The 22,481-nt window shown below is 39.3% G+C and overlaps 3 protein-coding genes across 10 annotated transcripts; 2 read left to right on the top strand and 1 right to left on the bottom strand.

Annotated features, from left to right (window-relative positions):
- The first annotated feature begins 1,143 nt into the window (after positions 1 to 1,143).
- On the top strand, positions 1,144 to 8,644 carry LOC103710080 (25.3 kDa vesicle transport protein SEC22-1). 2 transcript variants are annotated; one of them, XM_039115939.3, is made up of 8 exons: positions 1,144 to 1,573; positions 4,153 to 4,209; positions 4,320 to 4,555; positions 5,140 to 5,300; positions 5,400 to 5,546; positions 6,599 to 6,675; positions 8,153 to 8,188; positions 8,286 to 8,644. In XM_039115939.3, the coding sequence occupies exons 3-7, from the start codon at positions 4,368 to 4,370 to the stop codon at positions 8,186 to 8,188; spliced, it is 609 nt and encodes a 202-aa protein (XP_038971867.1). In that variant the 5' UTR covers positions 1,144 to 1,573; positions 4,153 to 4,209; positions 4,320 to 4,367; the 3' UTR covers positions 8,286 to 8,644. The 2 variants fall into 2 exon arrangements, with proteins under 2 accessions (XP_038971867.1, XP_008793905.1); XM_008795683.6 differs by lacking the exon at positions 8,153 to 8,188.
- Positions 8,645 to 10,971: 2,327 nt separating this feature from the next.
- On the top strand, positions 10,972 to 14,329 carry LOC103710138 (Cystathionine beta-synthase (CBS) protein). 2 transcript variants are annotated; one of them, XM_089926388.1, is made up of 3 exons: positions 10,972 to 11,586; positions 12,258 to 12,600; positions 13,378 to 13,583. In XM_089926388.1, the coding sequence occupies exons 1-3, from the start codon at positions 11,096 to 11,098 to the stop codon at positions 13,438 to 13,440; spliced, it is 897 nt and encodes a 298-aa protein (XP_089782514.1). In that variant the 5' UTR covers positions 10,972 to 11,095; the 3' UTR covers positions 13,441 to 13,583. The 2 variants fall into 2 exon arrangements, with proteins under 2 accessions (XP_089782514.1, XP_008793981.4); XM_008795759.5 differs by lacking the exon at positions 13,378 to 13,583 and adding an exon at positions 13,800 to 14,329 and having other exon boundaries at positions 10,973 to 11,586.
- Positions 14,330 to 14,952: 623 nt separating this feature from the next.
- On the bottom strand, positions 14,953 to 20,772 carry LOC103710081 (ras-related protein RHN1-like). Of its 6 annotated transcripts, none has more exons than XM_088706250.2 (8): positions 20,702 to 20,772; positions 20,523 to 20,597; positions 18,619 to 18,696; positions 18,359 to 18,526; positions 17,592 to 17,640; positions 16,826 to 16,899; positions 15,299 to 15,392; positions 14,953 to 15,207 (listed from the first exon to the last, which is right to left on the bottom strand). In XM_088706250.2, the coding sequence occupies exons 3-8, from the start codon at positions 18,679 to 18,681 to the stop codon at positions 15,107 to 15,109; spliced, it is 549 nt and encodes a 182-aa protein (XP_088562376.1). In that variant the 5' UTR covers positions 18,682 to 18,696; positions 20,523 to 20,597; positions 20,702 to 20,772; the 3' UTR covers positions 14,953 to 15,106. The 6 variants fall into 6 exon arrangements, with proteins under 6 accessions (XP_088562376.1, XP_088562370.1, XP_008793910.3 ...); XM_088706244.2 differs by having other exon boundaries at positions 20,527 to 20,597; positions 20,702 to 20,754; XM_008795688.6 differs by lacking the exon at positions 20,702 to 20,772 and having other exon boundaries at positions 20,527 to 20,695.
- Positions 20,773 to 22,481: the final 1,709 nt, after the last annotated feature.

Raw genomic sequence — 22,481 nt, 5'->3', positions numbered from 1 at the left:
TCTATTTGTTTTAAATATATATAAATATAAATTAAATATCAAACGTATAAATATCAATATGGATATAAATCAGATAATTAAATTTTTTTGTGGTGAAGTAGGATGCAAATGGTTTTTTGTGGTGAACGAATGAGAAGCCCTGGCAAATATTGAGGAATAAAAGTACTTGTGCTTGTTTGAGTGAGGGTATCAAAATACTCTTGAATAAGCTCTATTTCAAAATATATATTTCAAAATATTTTGCTACTCCAAAATAAATAAATATTCAAACAGTCATATGATTTTTTTTTCCCCTCGTGCCTACCGAAGTATTGGCTGACACTCAGATGTTTATGGGTCTATTTTGCCGAGTTCCTTAAAGAAAGTTGTCTCGCGCTCCTCGGTATTCTCTACCTACCCACCTGTGTTGGTTTCGGGTACAGGTACCCTTTCGTTGAAGGTCGTTCGAGCTTTTTCTGGAAGTATGGCATGGGTTACTTCAGCGCCGCCAGACACAATATCTTGAATACCCGGTGTGGTCACAGGAACGATCGGCGGTCGTAGCATGACCTCAAGAGTACCTTCTGATTACAGCAAATAGAGGTGTACCAATCCCACCATTTGAGCTTTACAAAGGAAATGCACCACCTATAGCAGATAGTCGAAAGGATGAACAACCTATTTTGTTACACTCACTTTTCTCTACTGGACGTCGAACGTTCTGATTCGATAGGGTCGCCGGTTAGATGACCGCGGGTGAGCCACTTGGGCGGAATGGACAGAAACCATCGAGCTGGAGCAACCTGTTCTTCCTGAATAATACCCCGATTCAAGGTCAAAGAATTTCCTGCTGCTACCATATAATATTCATCTCTATTTGGTGATAAATAAACCATCTGGTTATGCCAACATTTCCCCTTATCTTATTTATTCCTTACCGGATTCCATTCTTTCGGTTAGGAAGGATCTGTTTAACCAGAGTGGGCGTTGGTAGCAGGATTTCTAGGAGCCATTGCATGTGCCTAATGTAGCGAGAATTTTTTTTTTTTTTTGATAAATCAGATAATTTAAATTAAATTAGAAAATATATATTTGTGGAAATCCATAAATAAAATATTAAAAATTGGATAGAAAGATCAGTATATAGTGAGATTTTTTGGAGTCGTTGGCTATACTAAGTAGTGAGGTGGCAGCAATCCGACGGTATGGTGTTCCCATTACTTCGGCTGCCATGGGGAGAGGGGATCCGCCGAATCCTAGATTTTCTCTCCTCGAATCCTACTCCGAACGACGCTGGGTCTTTACGTTCCCGTCTCCTGTACCACGCGATCGCCACCGAGCACCACCGTCATCAGCCGCCTCGTCGCCTCTCTTCTCTTTTATTCTTCTCCGATCGCCGCTGGACCTGGAACGGATCTCTCTGCCGCCGTGCAGCACCGTCGTCGCCTTTCGTCTCTGCCGTCGCCGTCGTCGCCTCTACGTCGTCGTTGCCGTCTGCGTCGTAGTCTCTGCGGCGAAGCTCCGCTGAGCGTATGAGATTCGTCGAGACCGGGCAATGGCGGGCTTCGAGCTTCGCTGCACGCCGAAATCGCCGGTAACCATCGATTCCTCTGATCCCTCTTCCAGTCCCCATGTTTTCCTTCCTCCCCCCTCCTTTTTTTGTGTAAAGAACGGGCTCCCGTTGATGAGATTCGCTATCGGTCTCAGGAATGCCACAGATCTCTTGATTCTGACTTAGTTTTTTTATGTTGATTCGATTGATATATGGATCTGGTGTCGTTTTTAATTTCTCTATAGATTCGTCGTTCATCTGGGAGAGGGCAACAGATCTAGGGTATGGTGATTTCGTTTCTGTATGTTTTGGTTTCGCTCATTAGAAAAATGAAGCGAGATAGGATTCTAATTGGGACGGCTTATGATAATCCATTAACACTTCGATCTGTGATTCTTCTTAGGAAATTTGGTATTGATTTTCCTTGAAGTTTTCATGTATGTTCTTATTATTGACCCGTTTTTTCGTTGCTTTTTTTTCCCCTGTAACTGCTATCTAAGTTAGAGAAATGGATGGGAGAACCAAATGAAATTTGATTATGAATGAGGATTGATGATGTCATGGTCTCTTAATGATCTAAGCTGTGATCTACGGCATATATAACAGCAATAGACTGGTATAACTTTTCTTTTTCTCTTTTTCTCCATATGTAATCGTCTTTTTCAAGAGTGACGTATGATCATAATTATGTTTAGGAAAACTTTGGTAATGGCATATACATATATTACCCTGCTGATTTGTGAAGGTAAGTTCTACCCTGACTAACCAAAGGTTTGAGATGATATATAATGGGGAGTGCCAGAGACATAGGTTTCCCTTGACCGAAGACCTTGCGAACTCTAATTGCATAATTTGTCCGTATTTCTAATTGTATCTCATTACTTTTTCCTGTCTTCTCTCGTATTGTTCTAGTAAATGGAAACAAACATGTTTGTTTATAAATATGTAGAAATAAAAGGTGAAATGGGCAAGGAGATAGTCTTAAATATCTAAAATTCTTTCCCTAAAAAAGAAAGTAGAAGTCAGCCTAACCCTATTGGTTTCCTCTCTATCTCAATAACTTTTGTTGAATTTCCTTTAGAACTGTTAGATTGGGCATTGGTGCCCTTCTAAAACTTTTATTTTGAGTGTCAAAATGATTTTATTTTGAAAATCATTATTAGCACAAAAGGACTAACTACGTACTATTTAACGTGCAATGTGGCAAGAAGTTTAGAAAGTTAAGAACCTTAGAAATTCCTTTTATTTCTTTGCTGGGGTAGGGCAGATAATATAGGGTCTACCTTTGGAAACGTATTTCTTTGATAATCTGTGCACTAGGCTATAGCCAGTGTTGAATTCTCCCTTTGGCTTCCTTGTCAGTTTTGTTCTGCTTCATAATCTTTTTTCTACTACTCCACTAACCCTTTGGATTTTATAGTTCCTATTATAGGCGTATTATTCCCTGTCACCGTAGCAAAAGACATGCCTCCATCCCTCTCTCTCTATTCTTTTTGTAATTTAATTTCTTCATCTCTTAGAATTGTTGAAAAGAAACTGAAAGTAAGTGGGCCATGGATCCTAACTTTGATTCTTGTTAGTTCATTTATTCTTTTTAGATGGAAGGGTGCACAACCATGTTGAGTATCAGGGCTGCAATTGGCTAACTCGACCCTGCATTTGACCAAAAACTAATCTTATTTTAACTGTCCTGTGGGTCAAGATATGATCCTAACCCTAGACTTTATTCACTTGACTTGGCCAGTTATGGATCGTCCAAGATTAATTCATCGAATGTCTATCAGGGCTGCAAGTGACTAGCTTTACACCAGATTTGGCGGAAAACTAATCTTACTTTGACCTCCCCGTGGGTCAGGATTGGGTCCTAAATCTAGACTTTATTCTTTCGACTTGGCCAGTTATGGATCACCTAGACTTTATTCATTTGACTTGACCAGTGATGGATCTTGCAAGATTGATTCATTCAAATTTCCCTGAATCTACCTAATCAGTCTTGACAATAAATATCAACTTGGCCATGTAAATTCATTTTCAATCCAACATAATTGTGCCCAAACTAGTTGGTTAAGTTTAGGCCCAAATCCTTAACCTGAACTAATTGTACCAATTATGTACACCCGGACCTTGCCATAAGCATATGGAGTATTTTTGCCTTGTTGGATGTTAACTTCCTGTGGAAACTTAGACCTTAAAATCTCAACTTCCTGCTGAATAACCACAATTTGTCTGGGAATGCGTAGAAGATAATCATTATAGAGAAAATTCCAAATCAGAATTTGCTATGCGATGTAAGACTTTTTTAACATCTTGTAGAAGAGGAAGAATTTCAAGGAACAAGATTGATGGTTATACCATATTCTTTTAGCTTTTGGGTAAATGTAAATTTGAAAACGTTTTGTAATAAGAACAAGTTATGGATGGTTATAACAAATATTTTTAGGTTTTGTCTCAGTGAAAGATATGCTATTTTGGCTCCTCTCACACAAGAATTTCAAGTTGCTTTTTTCCTCTTCAATGTATCTGCTTTATAGGTATATCATGATGCTGCTGTACAATTTTTATTTCTTTTTAGTATAATGATGAACATTATCTGATCATGGGTTTTGCTGTGTCAAAAATAGGTCGTTATGATATGAAGCTGATTGTTAGCTGGCTAAATTTAATAGCGGGCAGCTGAAGTAAGAACCTCTTGTTTTGACACCCTTCTATCAATTCCATAGCGGCAGAAATTCATCAACTTTTACGTCATGATACTAACTTGCCAATCTGTTTCCTTCTATTTATCCAGGTGATTTTAAAACATCAGTTTCTTGTTTAATTCTTAGTCTAGGGTAAGATGGTGAAGCTGACAATGGTAGCACGTGTTACTGATGGCCTTCCATTAGCAGAAGGGTTGGATGATGGCCGTGATCAGAAAGATATTGAATTCTACAAACAGCAAGCAAAGCTTTTATTTAAGAACCTGTCTAGAGGACAAAATGAGGCTTCGAGAATGTCGATTGAGACGGGTCCTTACTTTTTTCAGTATCCTCCGTTCTGTGCTTTCATCATATTACACTTTCTAATAGATAATATTTAGATCATCCAGGGGATAATGTAGTACTAAATTTTCTGTTTGTGTGTTTGAAACTTGCAGATTCTAGACATTTTTGAAAAAGAAACCATTTTGCTGGGAAATGTTGTTATGATTTCATATATGTTTTTCTTTTATCCTAAGAAACATATTTCCACTGTAATTTTAACTTCTTTCTTAATTCTAAATTTTCTACTCAAAAGACAGCTGTAATTTGAGACTTGGACCCATGTCATATATTTATTTATTATTGTTTAATATGAGTATCTTACTTGAGACGGAAAGATAGCATTATGAAAACCTTGGATCCTTTTCAATATTTTCACTCCTACTGAAGTTCTATGACACATCAAAAAAAAAACTCTACCATAGAAGTGCAGGACTTTTAGCATATTTCTCCTGATAGCACTGCGAACTTCAATTTTCTAATTGAATTCCCGAGCAGCCTGATATTTTTATATACTCAATATGATTTTTATATTTGTCCATTGTTTTTTGCCAAATAGTGTTATGTCTTCCTTGACTACGTATACAGCTATATCATTGAGGGTCATGTTTGTTATCTGACAATGTGTGATCGTTCTTATCCGAAAAAACTTGCTTTTCAATACCTGGAGGATCTCAAAAATGAGTTTGAGAGAGTTAATGGAAATCAAATTGAAACTGCTGCAAGGCCATATGCTTTTATCAAGTTTGGTATGTTTTGTTAATTTGCACTCTCCTCTTTGTTTGCTCACATGTTTGATGTCTCATAATTCATCTGGTTTATTGGTTTTTTATATTTTTGATATGAAGATACATTCATACAGAAGACTAAGAAATTGTACTCGGATACTCGATCCCAGCGTAACCTTGCAAAGCTGAATGATGAACTTTATGAGGTCCACCAAATAATGACTCGCAATGTTCAAGAAGTACTTGGTGTTGGTGAAAAACTAGATCGTGAGATAGAAATCCTTATCCTTCTTTATTGCTTAAATTTGGTCTTGCATGTTTTCTTAAAACATTGACTTTGATCATAAAGAACTATAATAGAGAGATGTAAACATATTATCGATTGAAGATGTGGCATTGGATTCAAATTGTCCCATACATGTATTCCTTAGAACTTGATTTTTTTATTGACGCTTTCTGCATCCATACAGTATTTCTATCAGCAATCTCACATCAAGGCAGTTTATCTAAGAAACACTTTATGTAGGCTATCTACAATTTTATTTTTCAAGACAAGGATTCCACTACCTTATTCTTGGGGCATTTGATGTGTTAAATATTTACAACCATATCTGCTCACATGTACAATAGACTTCTAGTTTTTGAATGACGTAATTTGTGGTTTCATGAAATGAATTGATATTCATATCATATTTTCAAAACTTTTGCTACGTCCAATATTTTTTCTTGCTTTACTCATTCTAGCATAAAATGAATGTCTGTTAATTGGAAGTAAGTTTTATTAATTTGTCCTATGTTTGTAAGCAATTATAATGCTCTATAAAAAGATCTTGGTCAAGGAACATCCAATATATCATGGTACTCTTTCCGTTTGTAAATTTAAATGGAAACACGATGTTTTGTAGAATTATGCACTATTCAGCACTCATATCTTTTCTATTATCTCTTATCTCAGGTATTGAATTGTTGTTAAATGCAGTAAATATTTATGTAGTACTCGCAATAGGCATCTTATGCTTTCCTTTTTTTAAAGGAAGGCCATACTTTTATTCATTTTAGAATGCCCTTAGCATTATCACTGTTATTTTATAAGAAAAGCAGGAACTCTCTTTTTTTTTTTTTAGGAGAGAGGAAACCTGGTTGAAAATTGGGTGAAGGTGGGACTTGAACCCAGATTATTTGGACCAACCACCAATAACTTTACCAACTGCACTAGTCACCCTCAGCTCTTTATTTCTCAAGTGCGGCAGAGTGCTCACTTAGCGTACAGTTTACAATAAGCGTTTTTGTTGATATCTCTAAATGACCTTTCCATGCAGAGGTCAGTGAACTATCAAGCAGGCTGACATCTGAGTCTCGCATCTACGCTGACAAGGCAAGAGATCTAAACCGGCAGGTATAATAACATGATTATACATCTCTATCTATGGTAAAAATTTATATATTCTAGTATGAAGTATGTGTGCTATGTCATTGGATTTAAGATTTATCTAAACCTAAGCTTGAAGTATCTTGATAATAGAACAACCTTCAAAGGTGCATCCCCCCAGCCCCGCCCCGCGCCCCTTCTTTCCCATCCCTGAAAAAAAAAGAAAGAACAAAAGAAAAACAGTAAAGTTTCCTCAACCAAACAATGACACTTCTGTCATTGCTGATTTAGGTCTCTTTCCACTCGAAAAGCACCAATTCCTGGCAAGGAGAAAGAGCCAAGTTTGAGAAAGAGCCAAATTTCATTATAGACTATTACCAGTCCTTCACTTACATGATTGAGTTTCAATTTTCCAATTCACCAAAGCACAGAACCACCTCTGGGAAAAAACAGGATTTGAGAAAATTTTACTAGTAGCTAATTGATTGTCCCTGTATAATGAAGACAACTTACTTTAACAACAGTGCAGTCATTGATTATTGAAAGGATATCTATGAGGAATTTAAGTTGTCCTAGTTCCTGAATATTTTGGTTTTAACATGAATTTTTTATTCTTTTTTAATTGAAAGGACATCTATGTGGACCATAAGAGACTATAACGTTACATCATAGTTAATGTATTGTACAAATGGAACGTAGACACATTTACTGTGGTTCAGCCCTCCTTTTGATGCCAAGTTCATAGTAATTTTGCCTCTAGTCATCTGTTAGCTCATAAGTCATAATTAACAGAATGAAAGTGGAGATTTGTAGAGTTACAAGTTCAAGCATATGCAATGGACCAATATGTGACCTAGAACTGTATGAAGAGAGTGCCAACTGATGTTACTTTTATTTGCTGCTGGTGTAAATATCTGGATGACAAACAAAAAGCGTCCAAAGTTGAATCGAACTGAGAACAACAGATTATCAATTTCTTAAAATGTTATACGGTGAAATCACTTAACAGGTATTATAACCATAATCAATATTTTTTCTCTTATCTGTCTAAAGCGAACTAATGAATACAGTCCAAGGAGCACGAATTAGAAACCTTATGGTGCTTGAGACCTTTCCAGCATTCTTACCTTGACATAATTCTAAAGTGCTTCTTATTTATGGTACTCTTTGGAACCCTATTGCTTGGTTTGCAGCAACCCCACATTTATTTCTGATGCCAGTGAAGGTGATAGGATACCCTCTCCTTTTTTTTCCCCTTTTTTTGTGTGACTTTTGGGTGGACCAACTTGACTCTAACAACCCTCCTTGCAATAGCGATGCTTGGGTAGCATACAGTGTTCTTTTTTTTTTTTTTGGTTGGGGGGTGGGGGGGGGGGGGAGGGGGGGAGGGAGCAGAAGAATCGGCCTTCTTTTTGAAGCTATTATTTGTTGGTAATGTTCTGAGTTAATTTCTTGGAACTATTTTATTGTCATTAACATCATTTATTTAACTTGCATTGCGTAGAATAGCAGCATAAGTGGATTGCTAGAATGGGATTAGGTAGGCAAGCATGCACCGTTCTTATATCTTCTCCTCCTTTTCTTTTATTTTTATTTATTTTACCTCTGCTGATCTGGGATCATGCTCTATGCGCCAGGCCTTGATTCGGAAGTGGGCTCCAGTTGCTGTTGTGCTTGGAGTTGTCATGCTTCTCTTCTGGGTCAAAAAGAAGATATGGTGATTTCATGTATTGAAAGAATCAAATATGATTCTCTTATACGAATATATACATTTCCATCTTGGTCATCTCCAGAAAGCACGCACCTGGGTTCAGTTCCTTTTCCCTGCCAAAATGTTGGATGATATGACTAGTCTCTGCAAATATTAGTAGGCAGATAATATTAGATATTCAATTGAACTTTTTTGTTTCAGAAAAAAAAGTTAAAGGTAATTGCTTGTGTGGTCATACTCTATCAAGGCAGCTTATCCGAAAATATTGTTATTCCTGTGCTGATATATTGCGGCCTGGATATATGATTGATAAATCTTGATGAGCATAAAGGCTAGAAGGCATCATGATATGCTCCCACAATTCGTCAAATTTTGTTAAATCATGTGAGTTGGCTAGAAGATTTTATGCCCGGTTAGGGATTAGACTAAAATTCAGAGTGGAAGTCATCAGACTGCAAACCCGGCTGATGTGGAATTTTTAAAGGCCAAGTTCCTCATATACTTAGCACGTTACCACCCTTCCACGAGTCTCCAAAATTTCTTTCAAAGTTATGGACAACTTTTCTATTATTTTTAATACAAGTGCATAATTTTTTTTAAATATAAATGACATGTGCACATTTTCAGAACTATCATTTGCAATTGTTCAAATTAATATCAAATTTAGTCTGTATCTGAACGAGTCTTCAATAATACATGCAAGCAATTCAATAATTCTGCAGTCCCAGTCCAGTTATTGTGCAATAGTACATGGTAGGTCAATTTGTTTCTTGTGCTAAAATAGTATTTCTGGTTTATTATCACAGTTTATTGTTGATTAATTATGAGATTTTGAATATCACACTTGCACCTTTTTTTTATTATTTTCTTAAGTTTTACAATCATATCTCCTTTTATTCTATCTGATGGGGGCGAAATGGATCGTCTAGCCCACAACAAAAAGGCCACCCAATTTCGGCCCAACAGACACCAACGCCGACCGGATATGTCCTCGGTCTGGTCCAGAATCAGTCCGACTTTGGACTCCGCCGAAAGCTCCTCCGACCTCGAATATCCGCCGACGCACCCCGGCTAAGCTCGGAGTGCCCTCTCCAATTATACGCCCCGATCCCTGAGCTCGGAGCACTTCGCCAGGCACACCTCGGCACCTGTCAAGTCAACCTTGCCAAAAGCATGATGTGACCTCTCAACGAGTTCGAACTTACCGACAGCCGTACCGATGAACATGCCCATGCCCTCCTGCGTGGCCGTACATTGCGACGCCACCACGACGTGCTACTCCGATCATAACCTGCCAACGTCTTTCCATTCCCAAGAGCGAACTCCACTGCGTGTCACAATCAAACCCTGGCTGTGTGCCACTCCCACTCATGATGGGGATGGGCCATACCTTGCCAGGTTGTCAACACCTTACCGTTCCCAAGAACGGACTCCACCGCGCGCCACTCCCACTCATGGTGGGAACGAGCCATACCTCTGCCACCTAAGCACCCCTACTAGGACTATAAATAAAAACCAACAGGTAACATAAAAGGAGACTTTTTGGGCTGGATCTACAAAACTCCATACTAACTTGATCGTTGGAGGGCCCTCACCGGAAATACCGATGAGGCTTTGTGCAAGTACACTGTTGGTCGCGGGAGGTGGCTCTCCTCGTCTTCCTCCGCACTCCGGCAGCTTCTCCAACTCCTCCGGTGTGGTCACCCTCGGGCCAGATTTGAACCACAATACTATCTATTAAATTTTTTTTATTTTATGGACAAATGGAAAGTGGGATGCTTCAAATATACATAGGATTGATATAGGAGGAAACAAAGGTAAAGATCACACAACTGGTTTTGACCCTCGCCAATATAAATAACTTCTGGAGGATTTTCTAGGTAAGTGCTCTTGAGTCTCTTTATAGTTTATTCCTTGGCGCTGCCACTGTGCGATTCTTATAACACTTGTTTTGTTTCCTAAGAGTTTTTTGGATAATTTCTAGTAAGAAGACTTTCTTGTCTTTACTATTTCAAGTCGGATCCAATATTGAAGCAAAGTTCCAAATCAGCCGTTTAATGCTTTCTCAGGAGCAACCGGCATGAGAGCCATTGTTGTACGAGCACAGCGGCCACCAAACCATCATCCAAAGATGGGCGTGATCCTTCGTCGATTTTCATGTTCCGAAAGGCCAACCATTCGAACACTCCAGGAGCCCATTCCATGCGGCGACACCACATAAACAACGACTTCACGGGTGCAGTCATGATTTGGCTAATCGTAATCCATTTTGGCGCTTCTACTGTTCAAACATGCATAGCGAATCGTGCTTCCGTTAAATTAAACTAGAAAATATTTCTTTCGGCTAGAAGTCCTAAATAACCATTGCTCTCGGGTAGCAGCAGCCGAGCCAGTTTGATGCGGCGTGGACGGCCCTTATTATATCATGCAATAATAGTAGCAGATCGATGATGGTATTGGTCGCCAAGTGCTCCGCGTCCACCAAGTGGCAAGTGCCGACAATTTTACCAATCCGACGTCCATTAATTTTAAAGGGTGGGGAATTAATTTCCCCTATTTTAAACGGATCCTGATCCCTTTGCGTTGGCAGCAGCCACGCTGATGCTCCTTCCGCCACGTGCCCTCATCACCACCTGCATGCTTCTTCCAGCTCCGAGTCCTCGTCGCTACCCGTCTCCCTTTCCCTGCTACGGTAGCAGTTAGCAGCAGAGGCAAGGGGAAAAGAGAAGGTAATTAATGGAGAAGGCGGCGTTGGAAGAGCAGCAGCGAAAGGAAGTGGTAGAGGAGGAGTTGCCGGAGGAGAGGAAGAAGAAGCCGAGGAAGGGCGCGTACGGCTGGCTGAGAGAGAGGAAGGTCCGGGAGTTGGTCCAGGGGAAGCGGCGGCTGGTGGAGGTGCCCTACACCGCCACCCTGGCCCACACCCTCAACGCCCTCGTCGCCAACCGCGTCGCCGCCGTCCCCGTCGCCGCGCCGCCCGGCCACTGGATCGGCGCGGGGGGCTCCATGATCCTCGAGTCCGACAAGGCCACCGGCGCCGTCCGCAAGCACTACATCGGCATGGTCACCATGCTCGACATCCTCGCCCACATCGCCGAGGAGGATCATGCTGCTGACTTTGCCGCCGCGCCGGGTCCGGATCTCGACGTTCGGATGGCGGTCCCCGTCTCGTCTATCATCGGTCATTCTCTCGAAGGGTTCAGCTTGTGGACCCTTAATCCCAACACAAGGTGCTCCTACTTCTCGTCCCCCGTTTTTTTTTTCAAATTTTTATACTGATATCTTTTTTTTTTATGAATTATCGTGATATAGAAAGAAACTTGAGAAATCACGAGCAGGGTGTGGACGTACGACATATATATAGCAGAACACAAATAGGTTGGGTGAAGCTCATCACACAAGGTTATGAAAATAAATATCTAAGCGAGATCAAACACTTAAATATATATATATATATAAACTTAAGAGCAATACACATACACGTACGTGGTTAGTTCTTTAGCAGGATGAAATTGGAAACTGTAGGTCAAATTGGCTCTTCCAGCATGCCAAAGTGTCCAGGTAACACTTTTTAAAGCTTCATATGCTGCTTTTATTTTTTTTTTTCGTATATCTCCACGCCAATATTAAGTTGTACCCGTTTTTCTCTTGCACAATAGTTTTACATGAGCTTCTAAGTTTGCTCAATCTAAACCGTAGTGTTTACTTTTCCGAGGAAGTCTTCCTGCTAGGAATGGGCCATATCTTTACAAATGCATAAAAAAAGCGCTGATGTTCGATGAACCCTTATGCTGTTGTCCCATGATTAACCTAGCTAATTATGGGGTTAATGTTGTTGATTCTGATGTCTAGCGGTGTCGATGGTAGATGATCAAGCGCACTGTTTTCTTTGAACTTGCAGCGTTTTAGACTGTATGGAATCATTTTGCAAAGGAGTCCACCGAGCTCTAGTTCCACTTGAAAGTCGCGCAGATCATGTTGTTGCAGTAGAACTCGTGGAGGCATCACCTGGTTACAGAATGCTAACCCAAATGGATCTTTTAGCTTTCCTAAAAGAAAATAGCCAGGAGTTGAAGGATGTATTGTCATGCAGCGTTCAAGGGTTAGGAGCAATCAATGAGAATGTTTTTGCTGTAATGAAATCTACAACAGTCATCGGAGCTCTGAGATCCATGAGAACTGCTTCTCTGAATGCTGTTCCTGTTGTCGAAGAATCTCCGGGAGGTGGCCAACTGCTTCAAGATGTAAGTTAATATATATTCCAGTCCATCGCGTTCACTTGTGTTATATCCATGCTTATGTTCATCGCTTACGGCAAGAATGAGTGCGCTTGGCATTAATCTTCAAAAAGAATCTTCATTATGTCCTCTGTTTGCATTTAACTTCTACCTGATTTGAGAAATCGTGCAATTTCCATTGGTTGTTTTGTACAAAATCAGACCAGTCATGTTCATTCAGACACGTCCCCATTGCCAGATTGCCGCTGAAATGAATGAAATCAGATATTATGTCTGGGGACCATCATTTGAATCAAATTTTATTCGATCAAGTAAATTAGTGCGGTGCTATTTTAATACGAAATGACTCTTCCCTTATCAGAAATTTATAGCTAATCGTCGTTGCTGATATCATTAATATGTCATTGATTCACTCTGACCTACACTGTAACTGCTTCTATCCACTGAGTTACATTTGAAGCTCTGGGTTATTCTATTGATCGATCAAAATGAGTCTATTGCAGACTAAACCTCAGGCCCTTGCGTCAAAGAATTGGAAAATTGTGTCAAAGAATAAAAGAAAACACTCTAGGACTCCTCAACTACTAAATATGAGAATTGGGTAAAAAAAAACCAAAAACTATCTCTAAGGGAAAAATTTAATTCTTAGGACTTTTGACCAGGAATCCTTGAATCCTGAGAGCAAGCATAAATCAAATATCTGATTGTTGGGATCTCTGGTTGCGAATCCGCTGGCTCTTACAAGGCTTGGCATGGTCCGGCTGATTTTATTATCTTCATCAGGGAGCTTTTCATTGGGAGGAAGCTTCTCTTGTTTCTTTCGCTCCATATGGCGCCAGCAGATGAGATGGCCATTGATAGCTGATCCCGAGCCGGTTTTGAAGCGCCTGTGGATCCTTTTTTGCCTTCATTTGGTCCGCCTGGAGTGGAGATAACAGGAGGGTGACCTCTAAAAAGTTCCTTAATTTGTTTCTGTTTGCACCGAATGGGTTCCAGCACAGCTTCGTGGGAGAAGGATGTGGTTGGTAGATTCCATCATGCAGCCGCAAGACGTGTTTAGCCGGATACTTGATTTGTTTCTTTCCACCAATAAGCTTTTCTTAATTATTCTATCGACATTCTCTCATGAATCAGTGGCGGTCCGTTTATATATATTTTCTACGTAGCATGTATGCTCATGCTAACCAGTGCTATTTGATCTGCAGGGAAGGGGAAAGAGGCTGGTCGCCACATTTTCTGCAGCAGATTTAGGGGGATGCCCGATTGGTCTGCTGCAGTCATGGCTATCGATGAGCATCATGGAATTTAAAGAAAGGGTGTGGATGAGGGAGGGTGCCGCGCCTCATCCTCACCATAACACAAAACCTGCACCAAGGACGCTCATTACATGCGACCCTGGGACAAGCCTGGCTGAAGTTGTCGAGGAGATGGTGGAAGGCGACGTTCACAGAGTGTGGGTCGTAGACCGAGATGGGCTGCTCGTGGGGCTCGTCTCCCTTACGGACATGCTGCGAGTTTTTAGAGAATCTGTGCTGCTGGCCGACGGGGAGGCCGTTCCTGATGTGCCAACTTCATCTTCGCTCCAGATTAATTTTTAATGGTGCTCTCAGGTAGCTGCTTCAACCTTCCTCTAAATAGTGTTGTATGAGGAAATTTCGGATCCTAAGGATGGGAAACAGATTAGCTGTGTCTCTTGACAACTGTTACTACATACATACATACATACATACATATATATGCCTCTCTATTCTCTATTGCTTCTGCTGTTCTTGAAGTACTGTTGCGAAGGGCTTGGTTTCACTTCCGACTCTCGAATACTTTATCAGAGGTTCATTCGGTACGAAGTTATTAGGCAGTCATGAAGTTTAACTGCTTGCCCATAAAACCAAGAGGTCTGCGACGATGTTTCTTCTGCATACCCCACGGAAGTTTGTGTTATCGCCGCTGCTGAGAACCGTACTTTGGCCCTTATTCTCCTTTTTTTAATTTCTATTATACCGGACCTTCATCTAGAAATGAATTATTTCCTAGAGATCTTAATCTTATCATGATCCATTCCGAGATAGTATATGAGGTACGCTGGCTGCGAGTTAGAGGCTAATTTGTATGAGCTACTAAAATATTGATCGGTCGGAGATTCTTGGATTGTAAGCTTATTCTGTTTCAGCTCTTGCCAGGTGCATTTAGTATAAAATAGAGAAAAAAAAAACTTAAAAATACAAATAAAATAAAGGGAAATGCTAATAGATCTCCAGCCGGGGTACTTGTTAAATAAATAAAGGACCGCGATAGAAGTGATGGATTATTGCACGACTGCCCAAGGGATTAGTGCTGCTCGGTAGAGTTCATTACCAAGAATTTCGTTTGTAAGATGCTGGAGTCGCAGAGCCTTTATTTTCAAAGAATTTACAGATGCTCGAAAGCAATTCGAGATCATGCGACACGGTCGCAGTTAGAAGTGGTGAAGACCAGCGAATTTAAAGAGAAGGCTATTTATTCTTCCAACCACTAATTATGTTGAGCAGCAAAAGAGCCTCCTTCCCCTATCTTGTGTTTCCTCGTGCAGTTTCATCCCACTTCGACGTGCAGCTCGGGCTTTCACCAGTCTCTTCGCTGTGGAGAAAGTTACAAAGCCATTAGCATACGGAGACATCTCAAAACAAAAAAATGTTAAAGAGTATATATGGCTGTGGATCGCACATACCTATTTCATAAAAGAGCTCTTTGACATTTTGAGCTGTCTTTGCAGAAGTTTCGATGAAAAATAACCCATTCTCCTGAGCATATAGCTCACCTTCCTGAAAAGTAGACAGAAGAAGCATGCTATATCCTCGATTGATGTATAATTGTTGGATTTTTAAATATATTGTAATAATACTACAAGATGCAACAGCAGTCATAGTGGATGTCATAAAGCAACCTAAATGACTTTCTCAACAATTGAATATGCATTGCAGGACTATATGATGCAACTCCAATTCCCAGTCCACATTAGGTAGTATGATTACACAGATCAGAAGGCACTCTCTCTTTGCTGGTAACTGGCTTTCTTTGTAGCATTTCATCAACTCGAGATATTATAGACATGCTTTACTTACTATTGAGCCATCTGAAACAAAGAGAGAATACTCCCTGATGACTTAAGTGGCTATCAGCCTGGCCCTGGATTCAATATGGTTGGCATATAAAAATGTTGCAACAAAGATACAGGTTAGTGAGATTAAATATAAAGAATAACATATTTGGATATTAACAAGTTGAAGAACAGAGCAGCCCTTCTAATATTGAAACTTCATTACAAGAAACTAGTTGATTTCTGACAAGATAATTATTCATGTTCATGCTTCAATTGCTGGCGCATAAACTAGTAGAGATAAGAAATTGGTTTGCACCGCTATTCTACAAGAAGCAACAGAAAAACAGCTTCCGCTTTTAGTCCTGAATAATTCATTATACTGAACACCAAAAGTCTACCATAAGCTACATAAAATCTTGCTTTTACACTTATCCACCAAACAACATTAAGAAGGCAACTTGATGATCGACCTTCCAGACTTGGACTTCTTTCTTCTTCTTCTTTTTTTTTGAGATTGAAGTTATTTGTGTTAATCCCAGTTCTGTAATCCTGATCCGGAAGTTCTACGACTAGCTCCCGTTAGTTAGTACATTTTGTTCTCCATGAATTAAAGGCTCTTATAAAACTTACTAAAATATCAGATATGTGAAGCAGTCTCATTTTTTAAAAAGGAGGTGCTTCTTGAAACAATGACTTGAATCATTGTGCAGATATACTGAATAACATTAATATAATTTGTCACCAAGTTCAATTCTGTCTGTTAATCATTTATAACTAATCATTATAAAATTATGGATAATGCCTTTCCTCCATAAAATTCAAAACACCAATGGTTCCCAATCAGCGCATGAAATGACTCTAATTAGCGTGCAGATCCACTGAATATCATTAATATAATTTGTCACCAAGGTCAATTCTCTTTGTTGATACATTTATAATTTTATAAATGATTAAGATTTCCCTTTGTTAATCATTTATAAAATTACAGATAATGCCTTTCTTACATAAAAATTCAAACCCCACTGGTTCCCAATCAGCACATTGAGCACCCTGTTTCCATTTGAACTTATGACTAGTAGCAAAAGACCAATTTAGAGGTGACAAGAGTAAATAATCAAAACTATATAGAGAAAGCAGGTATTATTTACTCAATACCTCATTATCCACCTGCCTCTTTGTTTCCAAGTCAGCCTTGTTCGCCACCAATGCCATGACCAAATGTGGATTTCCTAGAATGGAATCACTATCATTAAAGATGGAGTATTAAACATGAATACTATAACTAATTTAGTAAACATAAATAAGTAAAATTTAATAATATTAAAAGTATGTGCAGAAATTCAAGAATGTTAAAGACAACATATCTACAGTCATCGAAGATACAACATGACTAACTTTTCTTCTTACTATGCTCGATATATTAAGGCAACCCACTCTAGGCGGTCGACCGCTATCCTAGGACAGGTAACGATCATTAAGGTCTAGTTACATTGATTTTGTAAATGTTTAATTACAAGAAAAACAATGTAAAACAGACAAATTGCATAAATACAACTGAAGAGTAAGTATTAAATGACAAATCACATCTTTTTCAGCATCCTTTTACACTTATATAAATGTCAAAGTTTTGAAAGAAATTTATTATCAGTTCTTCCTATTAAGGTATCAGAAAAGCATGCCACTCGAATATGAAACCAAATGATTGTGGTGCTTCTCCATATCCAAATTGCAGGAGGAAATAGTGTAGCTTTAGATAAGAAACTTTAGTTAAACATGAACCACTAGTTAGCGGAGTATGGACCATTTAAATGAAATGCTCTTGGATTGGTTAGGCTTGAATCCGTAAGTAGCAAAATATGAATTGAACTAATTGAAATGCATTTACATAGAAAAACAATAATTTAGATTTATCACAAGTCACCTTGTCTTTGAACTTCTTGAATCCACTTTTTTGCTCGAGTAAATGAATCCTGGAGGCAAAGAAACAGATATGTTTCAAATCAGAAGTAACCATCAATGAAAACAGTATGAAAAATAAAGAGATACTGATGAATAAGTAAGTATTCGCCATTTCTGCTTATATTATAAAAGTGCTCACTTAAAAACAGAAAACAAGGTCCCAAAATTTTCCACGAAGAGATAATCCTGTCTACTGTACAAAAGCTGGAAGGAATAAATGAATAAATATTCAATTGAACAAGTTGGTAACATGGAGATGCGGTGTTCTTTGATCTTGACAAGCCATAAAAATACAAGGGAAATACATAATAAGCGTTAATTCATAAAGTGAATGCTGCAGAAAAAAAATGCTCCAAGCACAGAGTATGAATATTTCGGAGATGAGAACATTGAGAAAAACATGTGCTGGATGTAGGGAGGATAGCTTAGAGAATTTGTTTCACTACTACTAATATTAATACTCATTGCGATATTGATACCAATAATGATGATGATGATTGTTATAGCACTAATAACTAGATCACTGCAACATTTCCTTTTATAAAAGGAGAAGAAAAGAAAACAATTCCAGTTTAATATCACTCTTCCTAGGAAATAATAATTACGATTATATTTTTCATTACAACAAAAGCATACATATGGCAGTTTCTGCATTTCTAAAACTGAGAACAGTGGCAAAACGATTCAATATCTAGGCACCAACTTTCAAATTTTTAGTAAATGACTTACTGTGCTCGAGATGTCATACACAACAAGAGCTGCAGCTGCGCCACGGTAGTACATGGGAGCCAAGCTATGATATCGTTCTTGCCCAGCTGTGTCCCATATATCAAATTTTACAGTTGCTTCATTCAGCGATAGTATCTGAGAAAAGAAGGCTGCTCCAATTGTTGATTCCTGGAGACACACTTATTGTCAGCTCCATCTTCACAATCAATTATATACAAACAAATCAAAGCAGGAGGTGAAAACAGGAACCTTGAACAAACCTGACAATCAAAATACTGGCCTTTGACAAATCTCAGTGCTATACTTGTCTTCCCTGTTCCCATATCCCCAAGAAGCACCTGGATGGGTAAAAGTTGCATCTCATATACTAAGTATATATACAGTACCAAATCATTCGGACAATGTGTCCTTCAATATACATCATACCCACTCCCTAACAGTTTAAGCTTTGGGATCTAGTAGTTCGTTAACATGTATCAGAATTGCAGGAAAATTCCCTCCAAATCAGTTTTCCTTTAGTTCACCCACTTGCCATCTCGTCTTTTCTGCTCTTAAATTGTTTTCAGTCATCATCTTGGGTTCCTCTTGGCTCATTTATGCCTTTAGGTGCATGGTCAGGGCTGCACACAAAGACAGGGGGTTAAGGCCTGATATGCATTGTCGACCCATTCCCTAATACCTTAACCTATTGGAATCTAGTGGTTAGCAAACAAGAAAAAGTCTTGGACACATTCTCTACCAGTGTTGGGACAAAAAATCATTATGTTTTTGAGAAGTGTATTCTGACCAGAGTGGAGAATTCAATGTAAACTTTGAAAAGAATCTGATTGAGAATGAAGTAAACAAATCCAAGTGAAAGATGAAATAGAATTTAGCACCTTCCACAGGAGCAAGACCCCATACTTCAGAATGTACAAGATCAAATGGAAACGGTGAAATGGAGTCACTAAGAGAAAAGGGCAACATAGGTTTCTTGGCTAATTTACAGTTCATACAGCATGGTTTCTTCTATAGTTTAACCAGCGCTATCCATGCAGCTCCCTAATCTTTCATTTAGTGAAAATGCTCTTTTCAGGTCATCAGCCACCACTTGTGATATTCCATGGGCTCATTAGTTTTTTCTCGTTTTGTGCCGATAAGGTTGTCAGCTTTTTATAGGTTTTGAGTTGTCCACCACTTAAGCCTGGACGACTGATCTAGTTGGAATGCTGGCGTGCTGGTGCTTTTTGTCCATTCGAAGACAAGAAGACAACTAGCAAACTTAATTTCCATCGATGAACTATCCTGCTCATATCGATCGTAAACGGAGGTAAATAGAGCCTGCTATAGCAAATTTAACATGATCATGCTGGTACATGGTTTTGGAAACCAGCTGAGGACTCCAAGTAAAACGACTATATATTTTCTGTTTGCAATGCTGCATCATTTTTTCCTGTTGACTGAGGAAATCCACTGCAGAAGTTTTAGACCTGGTCGAGCATTAAGTTTCTAAGGATGAATCTCCCCACTCAATGATCAAAAAGTTAGCAGCAATTGCCGGACACAACTCATGCCTCATGCCCGATCGATGATCTCTCATTCCAAACATAGAGAGTCCACTATTATGTTTTTACAAATAAATATTCATCCGTCGCATGGCATTTGCAGTTTGCATAAATATGAACATGAAGAACAAGTCGCCCTATCCATCCCATCGAACATCTACGCCGAACGAATTCTACTTCATTCTCTATAAGCAAATGGACACCCACATAGCCAGTATGACTCTTTTTGAAGTTTTCATATAGTCAATTATAAGAGCGTGGAAAAGCCTTTGAGTTTGAGGTGCCTCAGATCCAGGAGTTAAAACAAGTTTCAGCATCTGAGGCAAGAAATAAGTTACCCCGATCGAAGATGCAGTAAGCATGTATACAGGAAAAACTTGGTAATATAATCAACACGCGCGTCGAAGAAACATAAGCGATAGCTATGGATAGCAATTGACTAAAGAAAGACTCTTCTCCTCCCCTGATCCGACGCTCTTTCGATCCTCGAAACAGAGAACGTGGATCAAGGGATAGAAGAAGAAGTAGAAGATAATGATGAATGAGAATAAAGAATTCAAAGTGAGATTTTTTGTTTATTTTCTTTTGAAAGGAAAAAGAAAAAGAGAAGGAAGACGTACCCACCAGCTTGGCCTGTATGTTGTTGCTGCTCCCCATCCTGAGAAGATGATGAGACCTCCAAAGACGAAAACGATCTGACAAGCACATAAGAGAGAGGGGGGGTCAGGTTGCTCTCTGGGAGGAGACACGAACAAAGGAGGAGGAGAAGAAGATTGTCCGCAATTTTATTTGAGATTACAAAAGGAGGAATGGTAGGTTTGTGCGTCCCCTCGCTCGCTGGCGGTCTTGACCGTTAGGTTTTCTAGTCTCTTATATGAGTTTGGTTCTTCTTTGGATGCTATGGGCTGCGGTCATGTAGTTCCGTGCCATTTAAAACCAGGCTTTGACCAACATACGAGCTTGCCTTCTTCTTTTCTCTTTTTTTTAAGGAAAATATACCATCACTGTTGTCCCAGCGGAGTATGGCAAAGGTTCCGATCGGCACCAGAGACCGATCAAAGTTAAGGGAGATCATGGCACGAGTCTATACTTGGAAAGTGTTATCCGGATTTCATATTGGACTAGGGTTCAAGACACGAGATTCAACGGCCACAAATAAACCAACGTGCAGCGCTCTGAACCCAACTTAAGGTCTGAGTTTTAAAAAACCAAGCAGAAATGAGCTGGATTTTTATAAAGTCATGGATGACATGGTTTATTTAAATAAGACCCATATCAACCAAATTTCTCTCCGGTCAAAATCCTATAAAAGAAAAAGAAAACTCAATAAAATTTTTTATTATTATTTTTTTTATCCTGCAGCCCAACCGACCTATGGATGAGATTAAGGCTAATAGACCCGATATAGGCCAAAACTAAGAGTAGCCTTAAGAAGAAAATCTAGTTCAATCTTATTGGATTTCTCAAACAGACCCCTAGCATAATTTTATCCCAACAGCTAGACCTATAAGCAAAATCTAGACCTTAAAGAGAAAGCCTTCATAAATCTTGGACCAACAAATCCGCAGATTGACGGTTAGAGTGGGCCTTGGAGAGACCCTAGGTTACACCATGCACCTTTTATATTGCCTAGGGATGGAGCAACAGTTCCAGCTGCCGGACTTAAAAGCTCGATGGAGGGGGAGATGGACTCATGCCCACATGCAACCTCATCCATAAGAGCAGACAACCAAAGAAAACGAAAGCTTTTGTCGCCATCCTGTACTTCACGCTACCTTCATTCATTCTATGAATTAAATGGCAAGCTTCCATCCTCTTGTTCGAGTCATTGTATCAAAGTAGCTTCTGTCTCTCACTTGGCTTCTTCTGGATGCTCACGGACGCATACAGCTACCGAGACCGAGTCAAATTTTCAAATGCAGGAATGGTCCATGAAACATCGGAATTTATGACTCTCTATTCGAAGAAATTAGAGCTGTATGAGTATGACCCTTGGCTTCTGATGGAAGGCTGTGCCCGGTCAAAAGAAGACCAGGCGACGCGGACCGTTCAGAGATCGGTGCAGGCGCCAACCATTTGAATAAGACCAGTGAAATTGGGCACGTCAGCCGTCAGGGGCGAATGTCAACCCTTCCGCTGCATCTAGAGACTTGCTCGTAGGAGCTGCGCTGTAATTAAAATATAGTTTGAGCAAATACATGTTTTCAAATTATTATTGGGACAATTCTTCAAAACATTCCCATGTAGTTAAAATAAATAGCAAGGAGTTTCTAAACGCGCATGCAATCTTTGGATTGTTGCTCCCAATTGAGCTGAAATTCCAACGTATGGACAATAAACATGCGTTAATGAGCATGGCACCACATTTTCTATCAGCATGACATCAAGTACAGCACCGAAAATATTATTTTAGAAATTAAAATGTAAGAGAGGCGGCATCTTGTACGTATTTCCATTATGCATCTTTGTGACAGAGGTATCTATACATCAAATTGTATAAAGCACCAAGATTGGTGCTAAATTATGGTGTAGCATGGACAAATGTTTCTAAAAGCTCAGTGGACTTTCCTCATCATCAT

The sequence above is a fragment of the Phoenix dactylifera genome, chromosome 11 (genome assembly GCF_051530095.1).
Source record: "Phoenix dactylifera cultivar Ajwa chromosome 11, Ajwa_hap1_PhDact_Kaust_v1.1, whole genome shotgun sequence".
Taxonomy (NCBI): domain Eukaryota; kingdom Viridiplantae; phylum Streptophyta; class Magnoliopsida; order Arecales; family Arecaceae; genus Phoenix; species Phoenix dactylifera.
This window is presented reverse-complemented; position numbering and strand designations above follow the sequence as displayed.

What these genes read in the sequence shown, in the direction of transcription:
- LOC103710081 (XM_008795688.6), bottom strand. Translation starts at nt 20,610, where the DNA reads ATGTGCTTGTCAGATCGTTTTCGTCTTTGGAGGTCTCATCATCTTCTC. An exon ending in GCCAGTATTTTGATTGTCAG is followed by an intron (nt 18,527 to 18,618) that starts GTTTGTTCAAGG and finishes GTGTGTCTCCAG; the next exon opens with GAATCAACAATTGGAGCAGC. An exon ending in AGAGCTCTTTTATGAAATAG is followed by an intron (nt 15,208 to 15,298) that starts GTATGTGCGATC and finishes CTTTCTCCACAG; the next exon opens with CGAAGAGACTGGTGAAAGCC.
- LOC103710080 (XM_008795683.6), top strand. Translation starts at nt 4,368, where the DNA reads ATGGTGAAGCTGACAATGGTAGCACGTGTTACTGATGGCCTTCCATTA. An exon ending in ATATGCTTTTATCAAGTTTG is followed by an intron (nt 5,301 to 5,399) that starts GTATGTTTTGTT and finishes TTTGATATGAAG; the next exon opens with ATACATTCATACAGAAGACT. An exon ending in TGTTGGTGAAAAACTAGATC is followed by an intron (nt 5,547 to 6,598) that starts GTGAGATAGAAA and finishes CTTTCCATGCAG; the next exon opens with AGGTCAGTGAACTATCAAGC.
- LOC103710138 (XM_008795759.5), top strand. Translation starts at nt 11,096, where the DNA reads ATGGAGAAGGCGGCGTTGGAAGAGCAGCAGCGAAAGGAAGTGGTAGAG. An exon ending in ACCCTTAATCCCAACACAAG is followed by an intron (nt 11,587 to 12,257) that starts GTGCTCCTACTT and finishes TTGAACTTGCAG; the next exon opens with CGTTTTAGACTGTATGGAAT. An exon ending in GTGGCCAACTGCTTCAAGAT is followed by an intron (nt 12,601 to 13,799) that starts GTAAGTTAATAT and finishes TTTGATCTGCAG; the next exon opens with GGAAGGGGAAAGAGGCTGGT.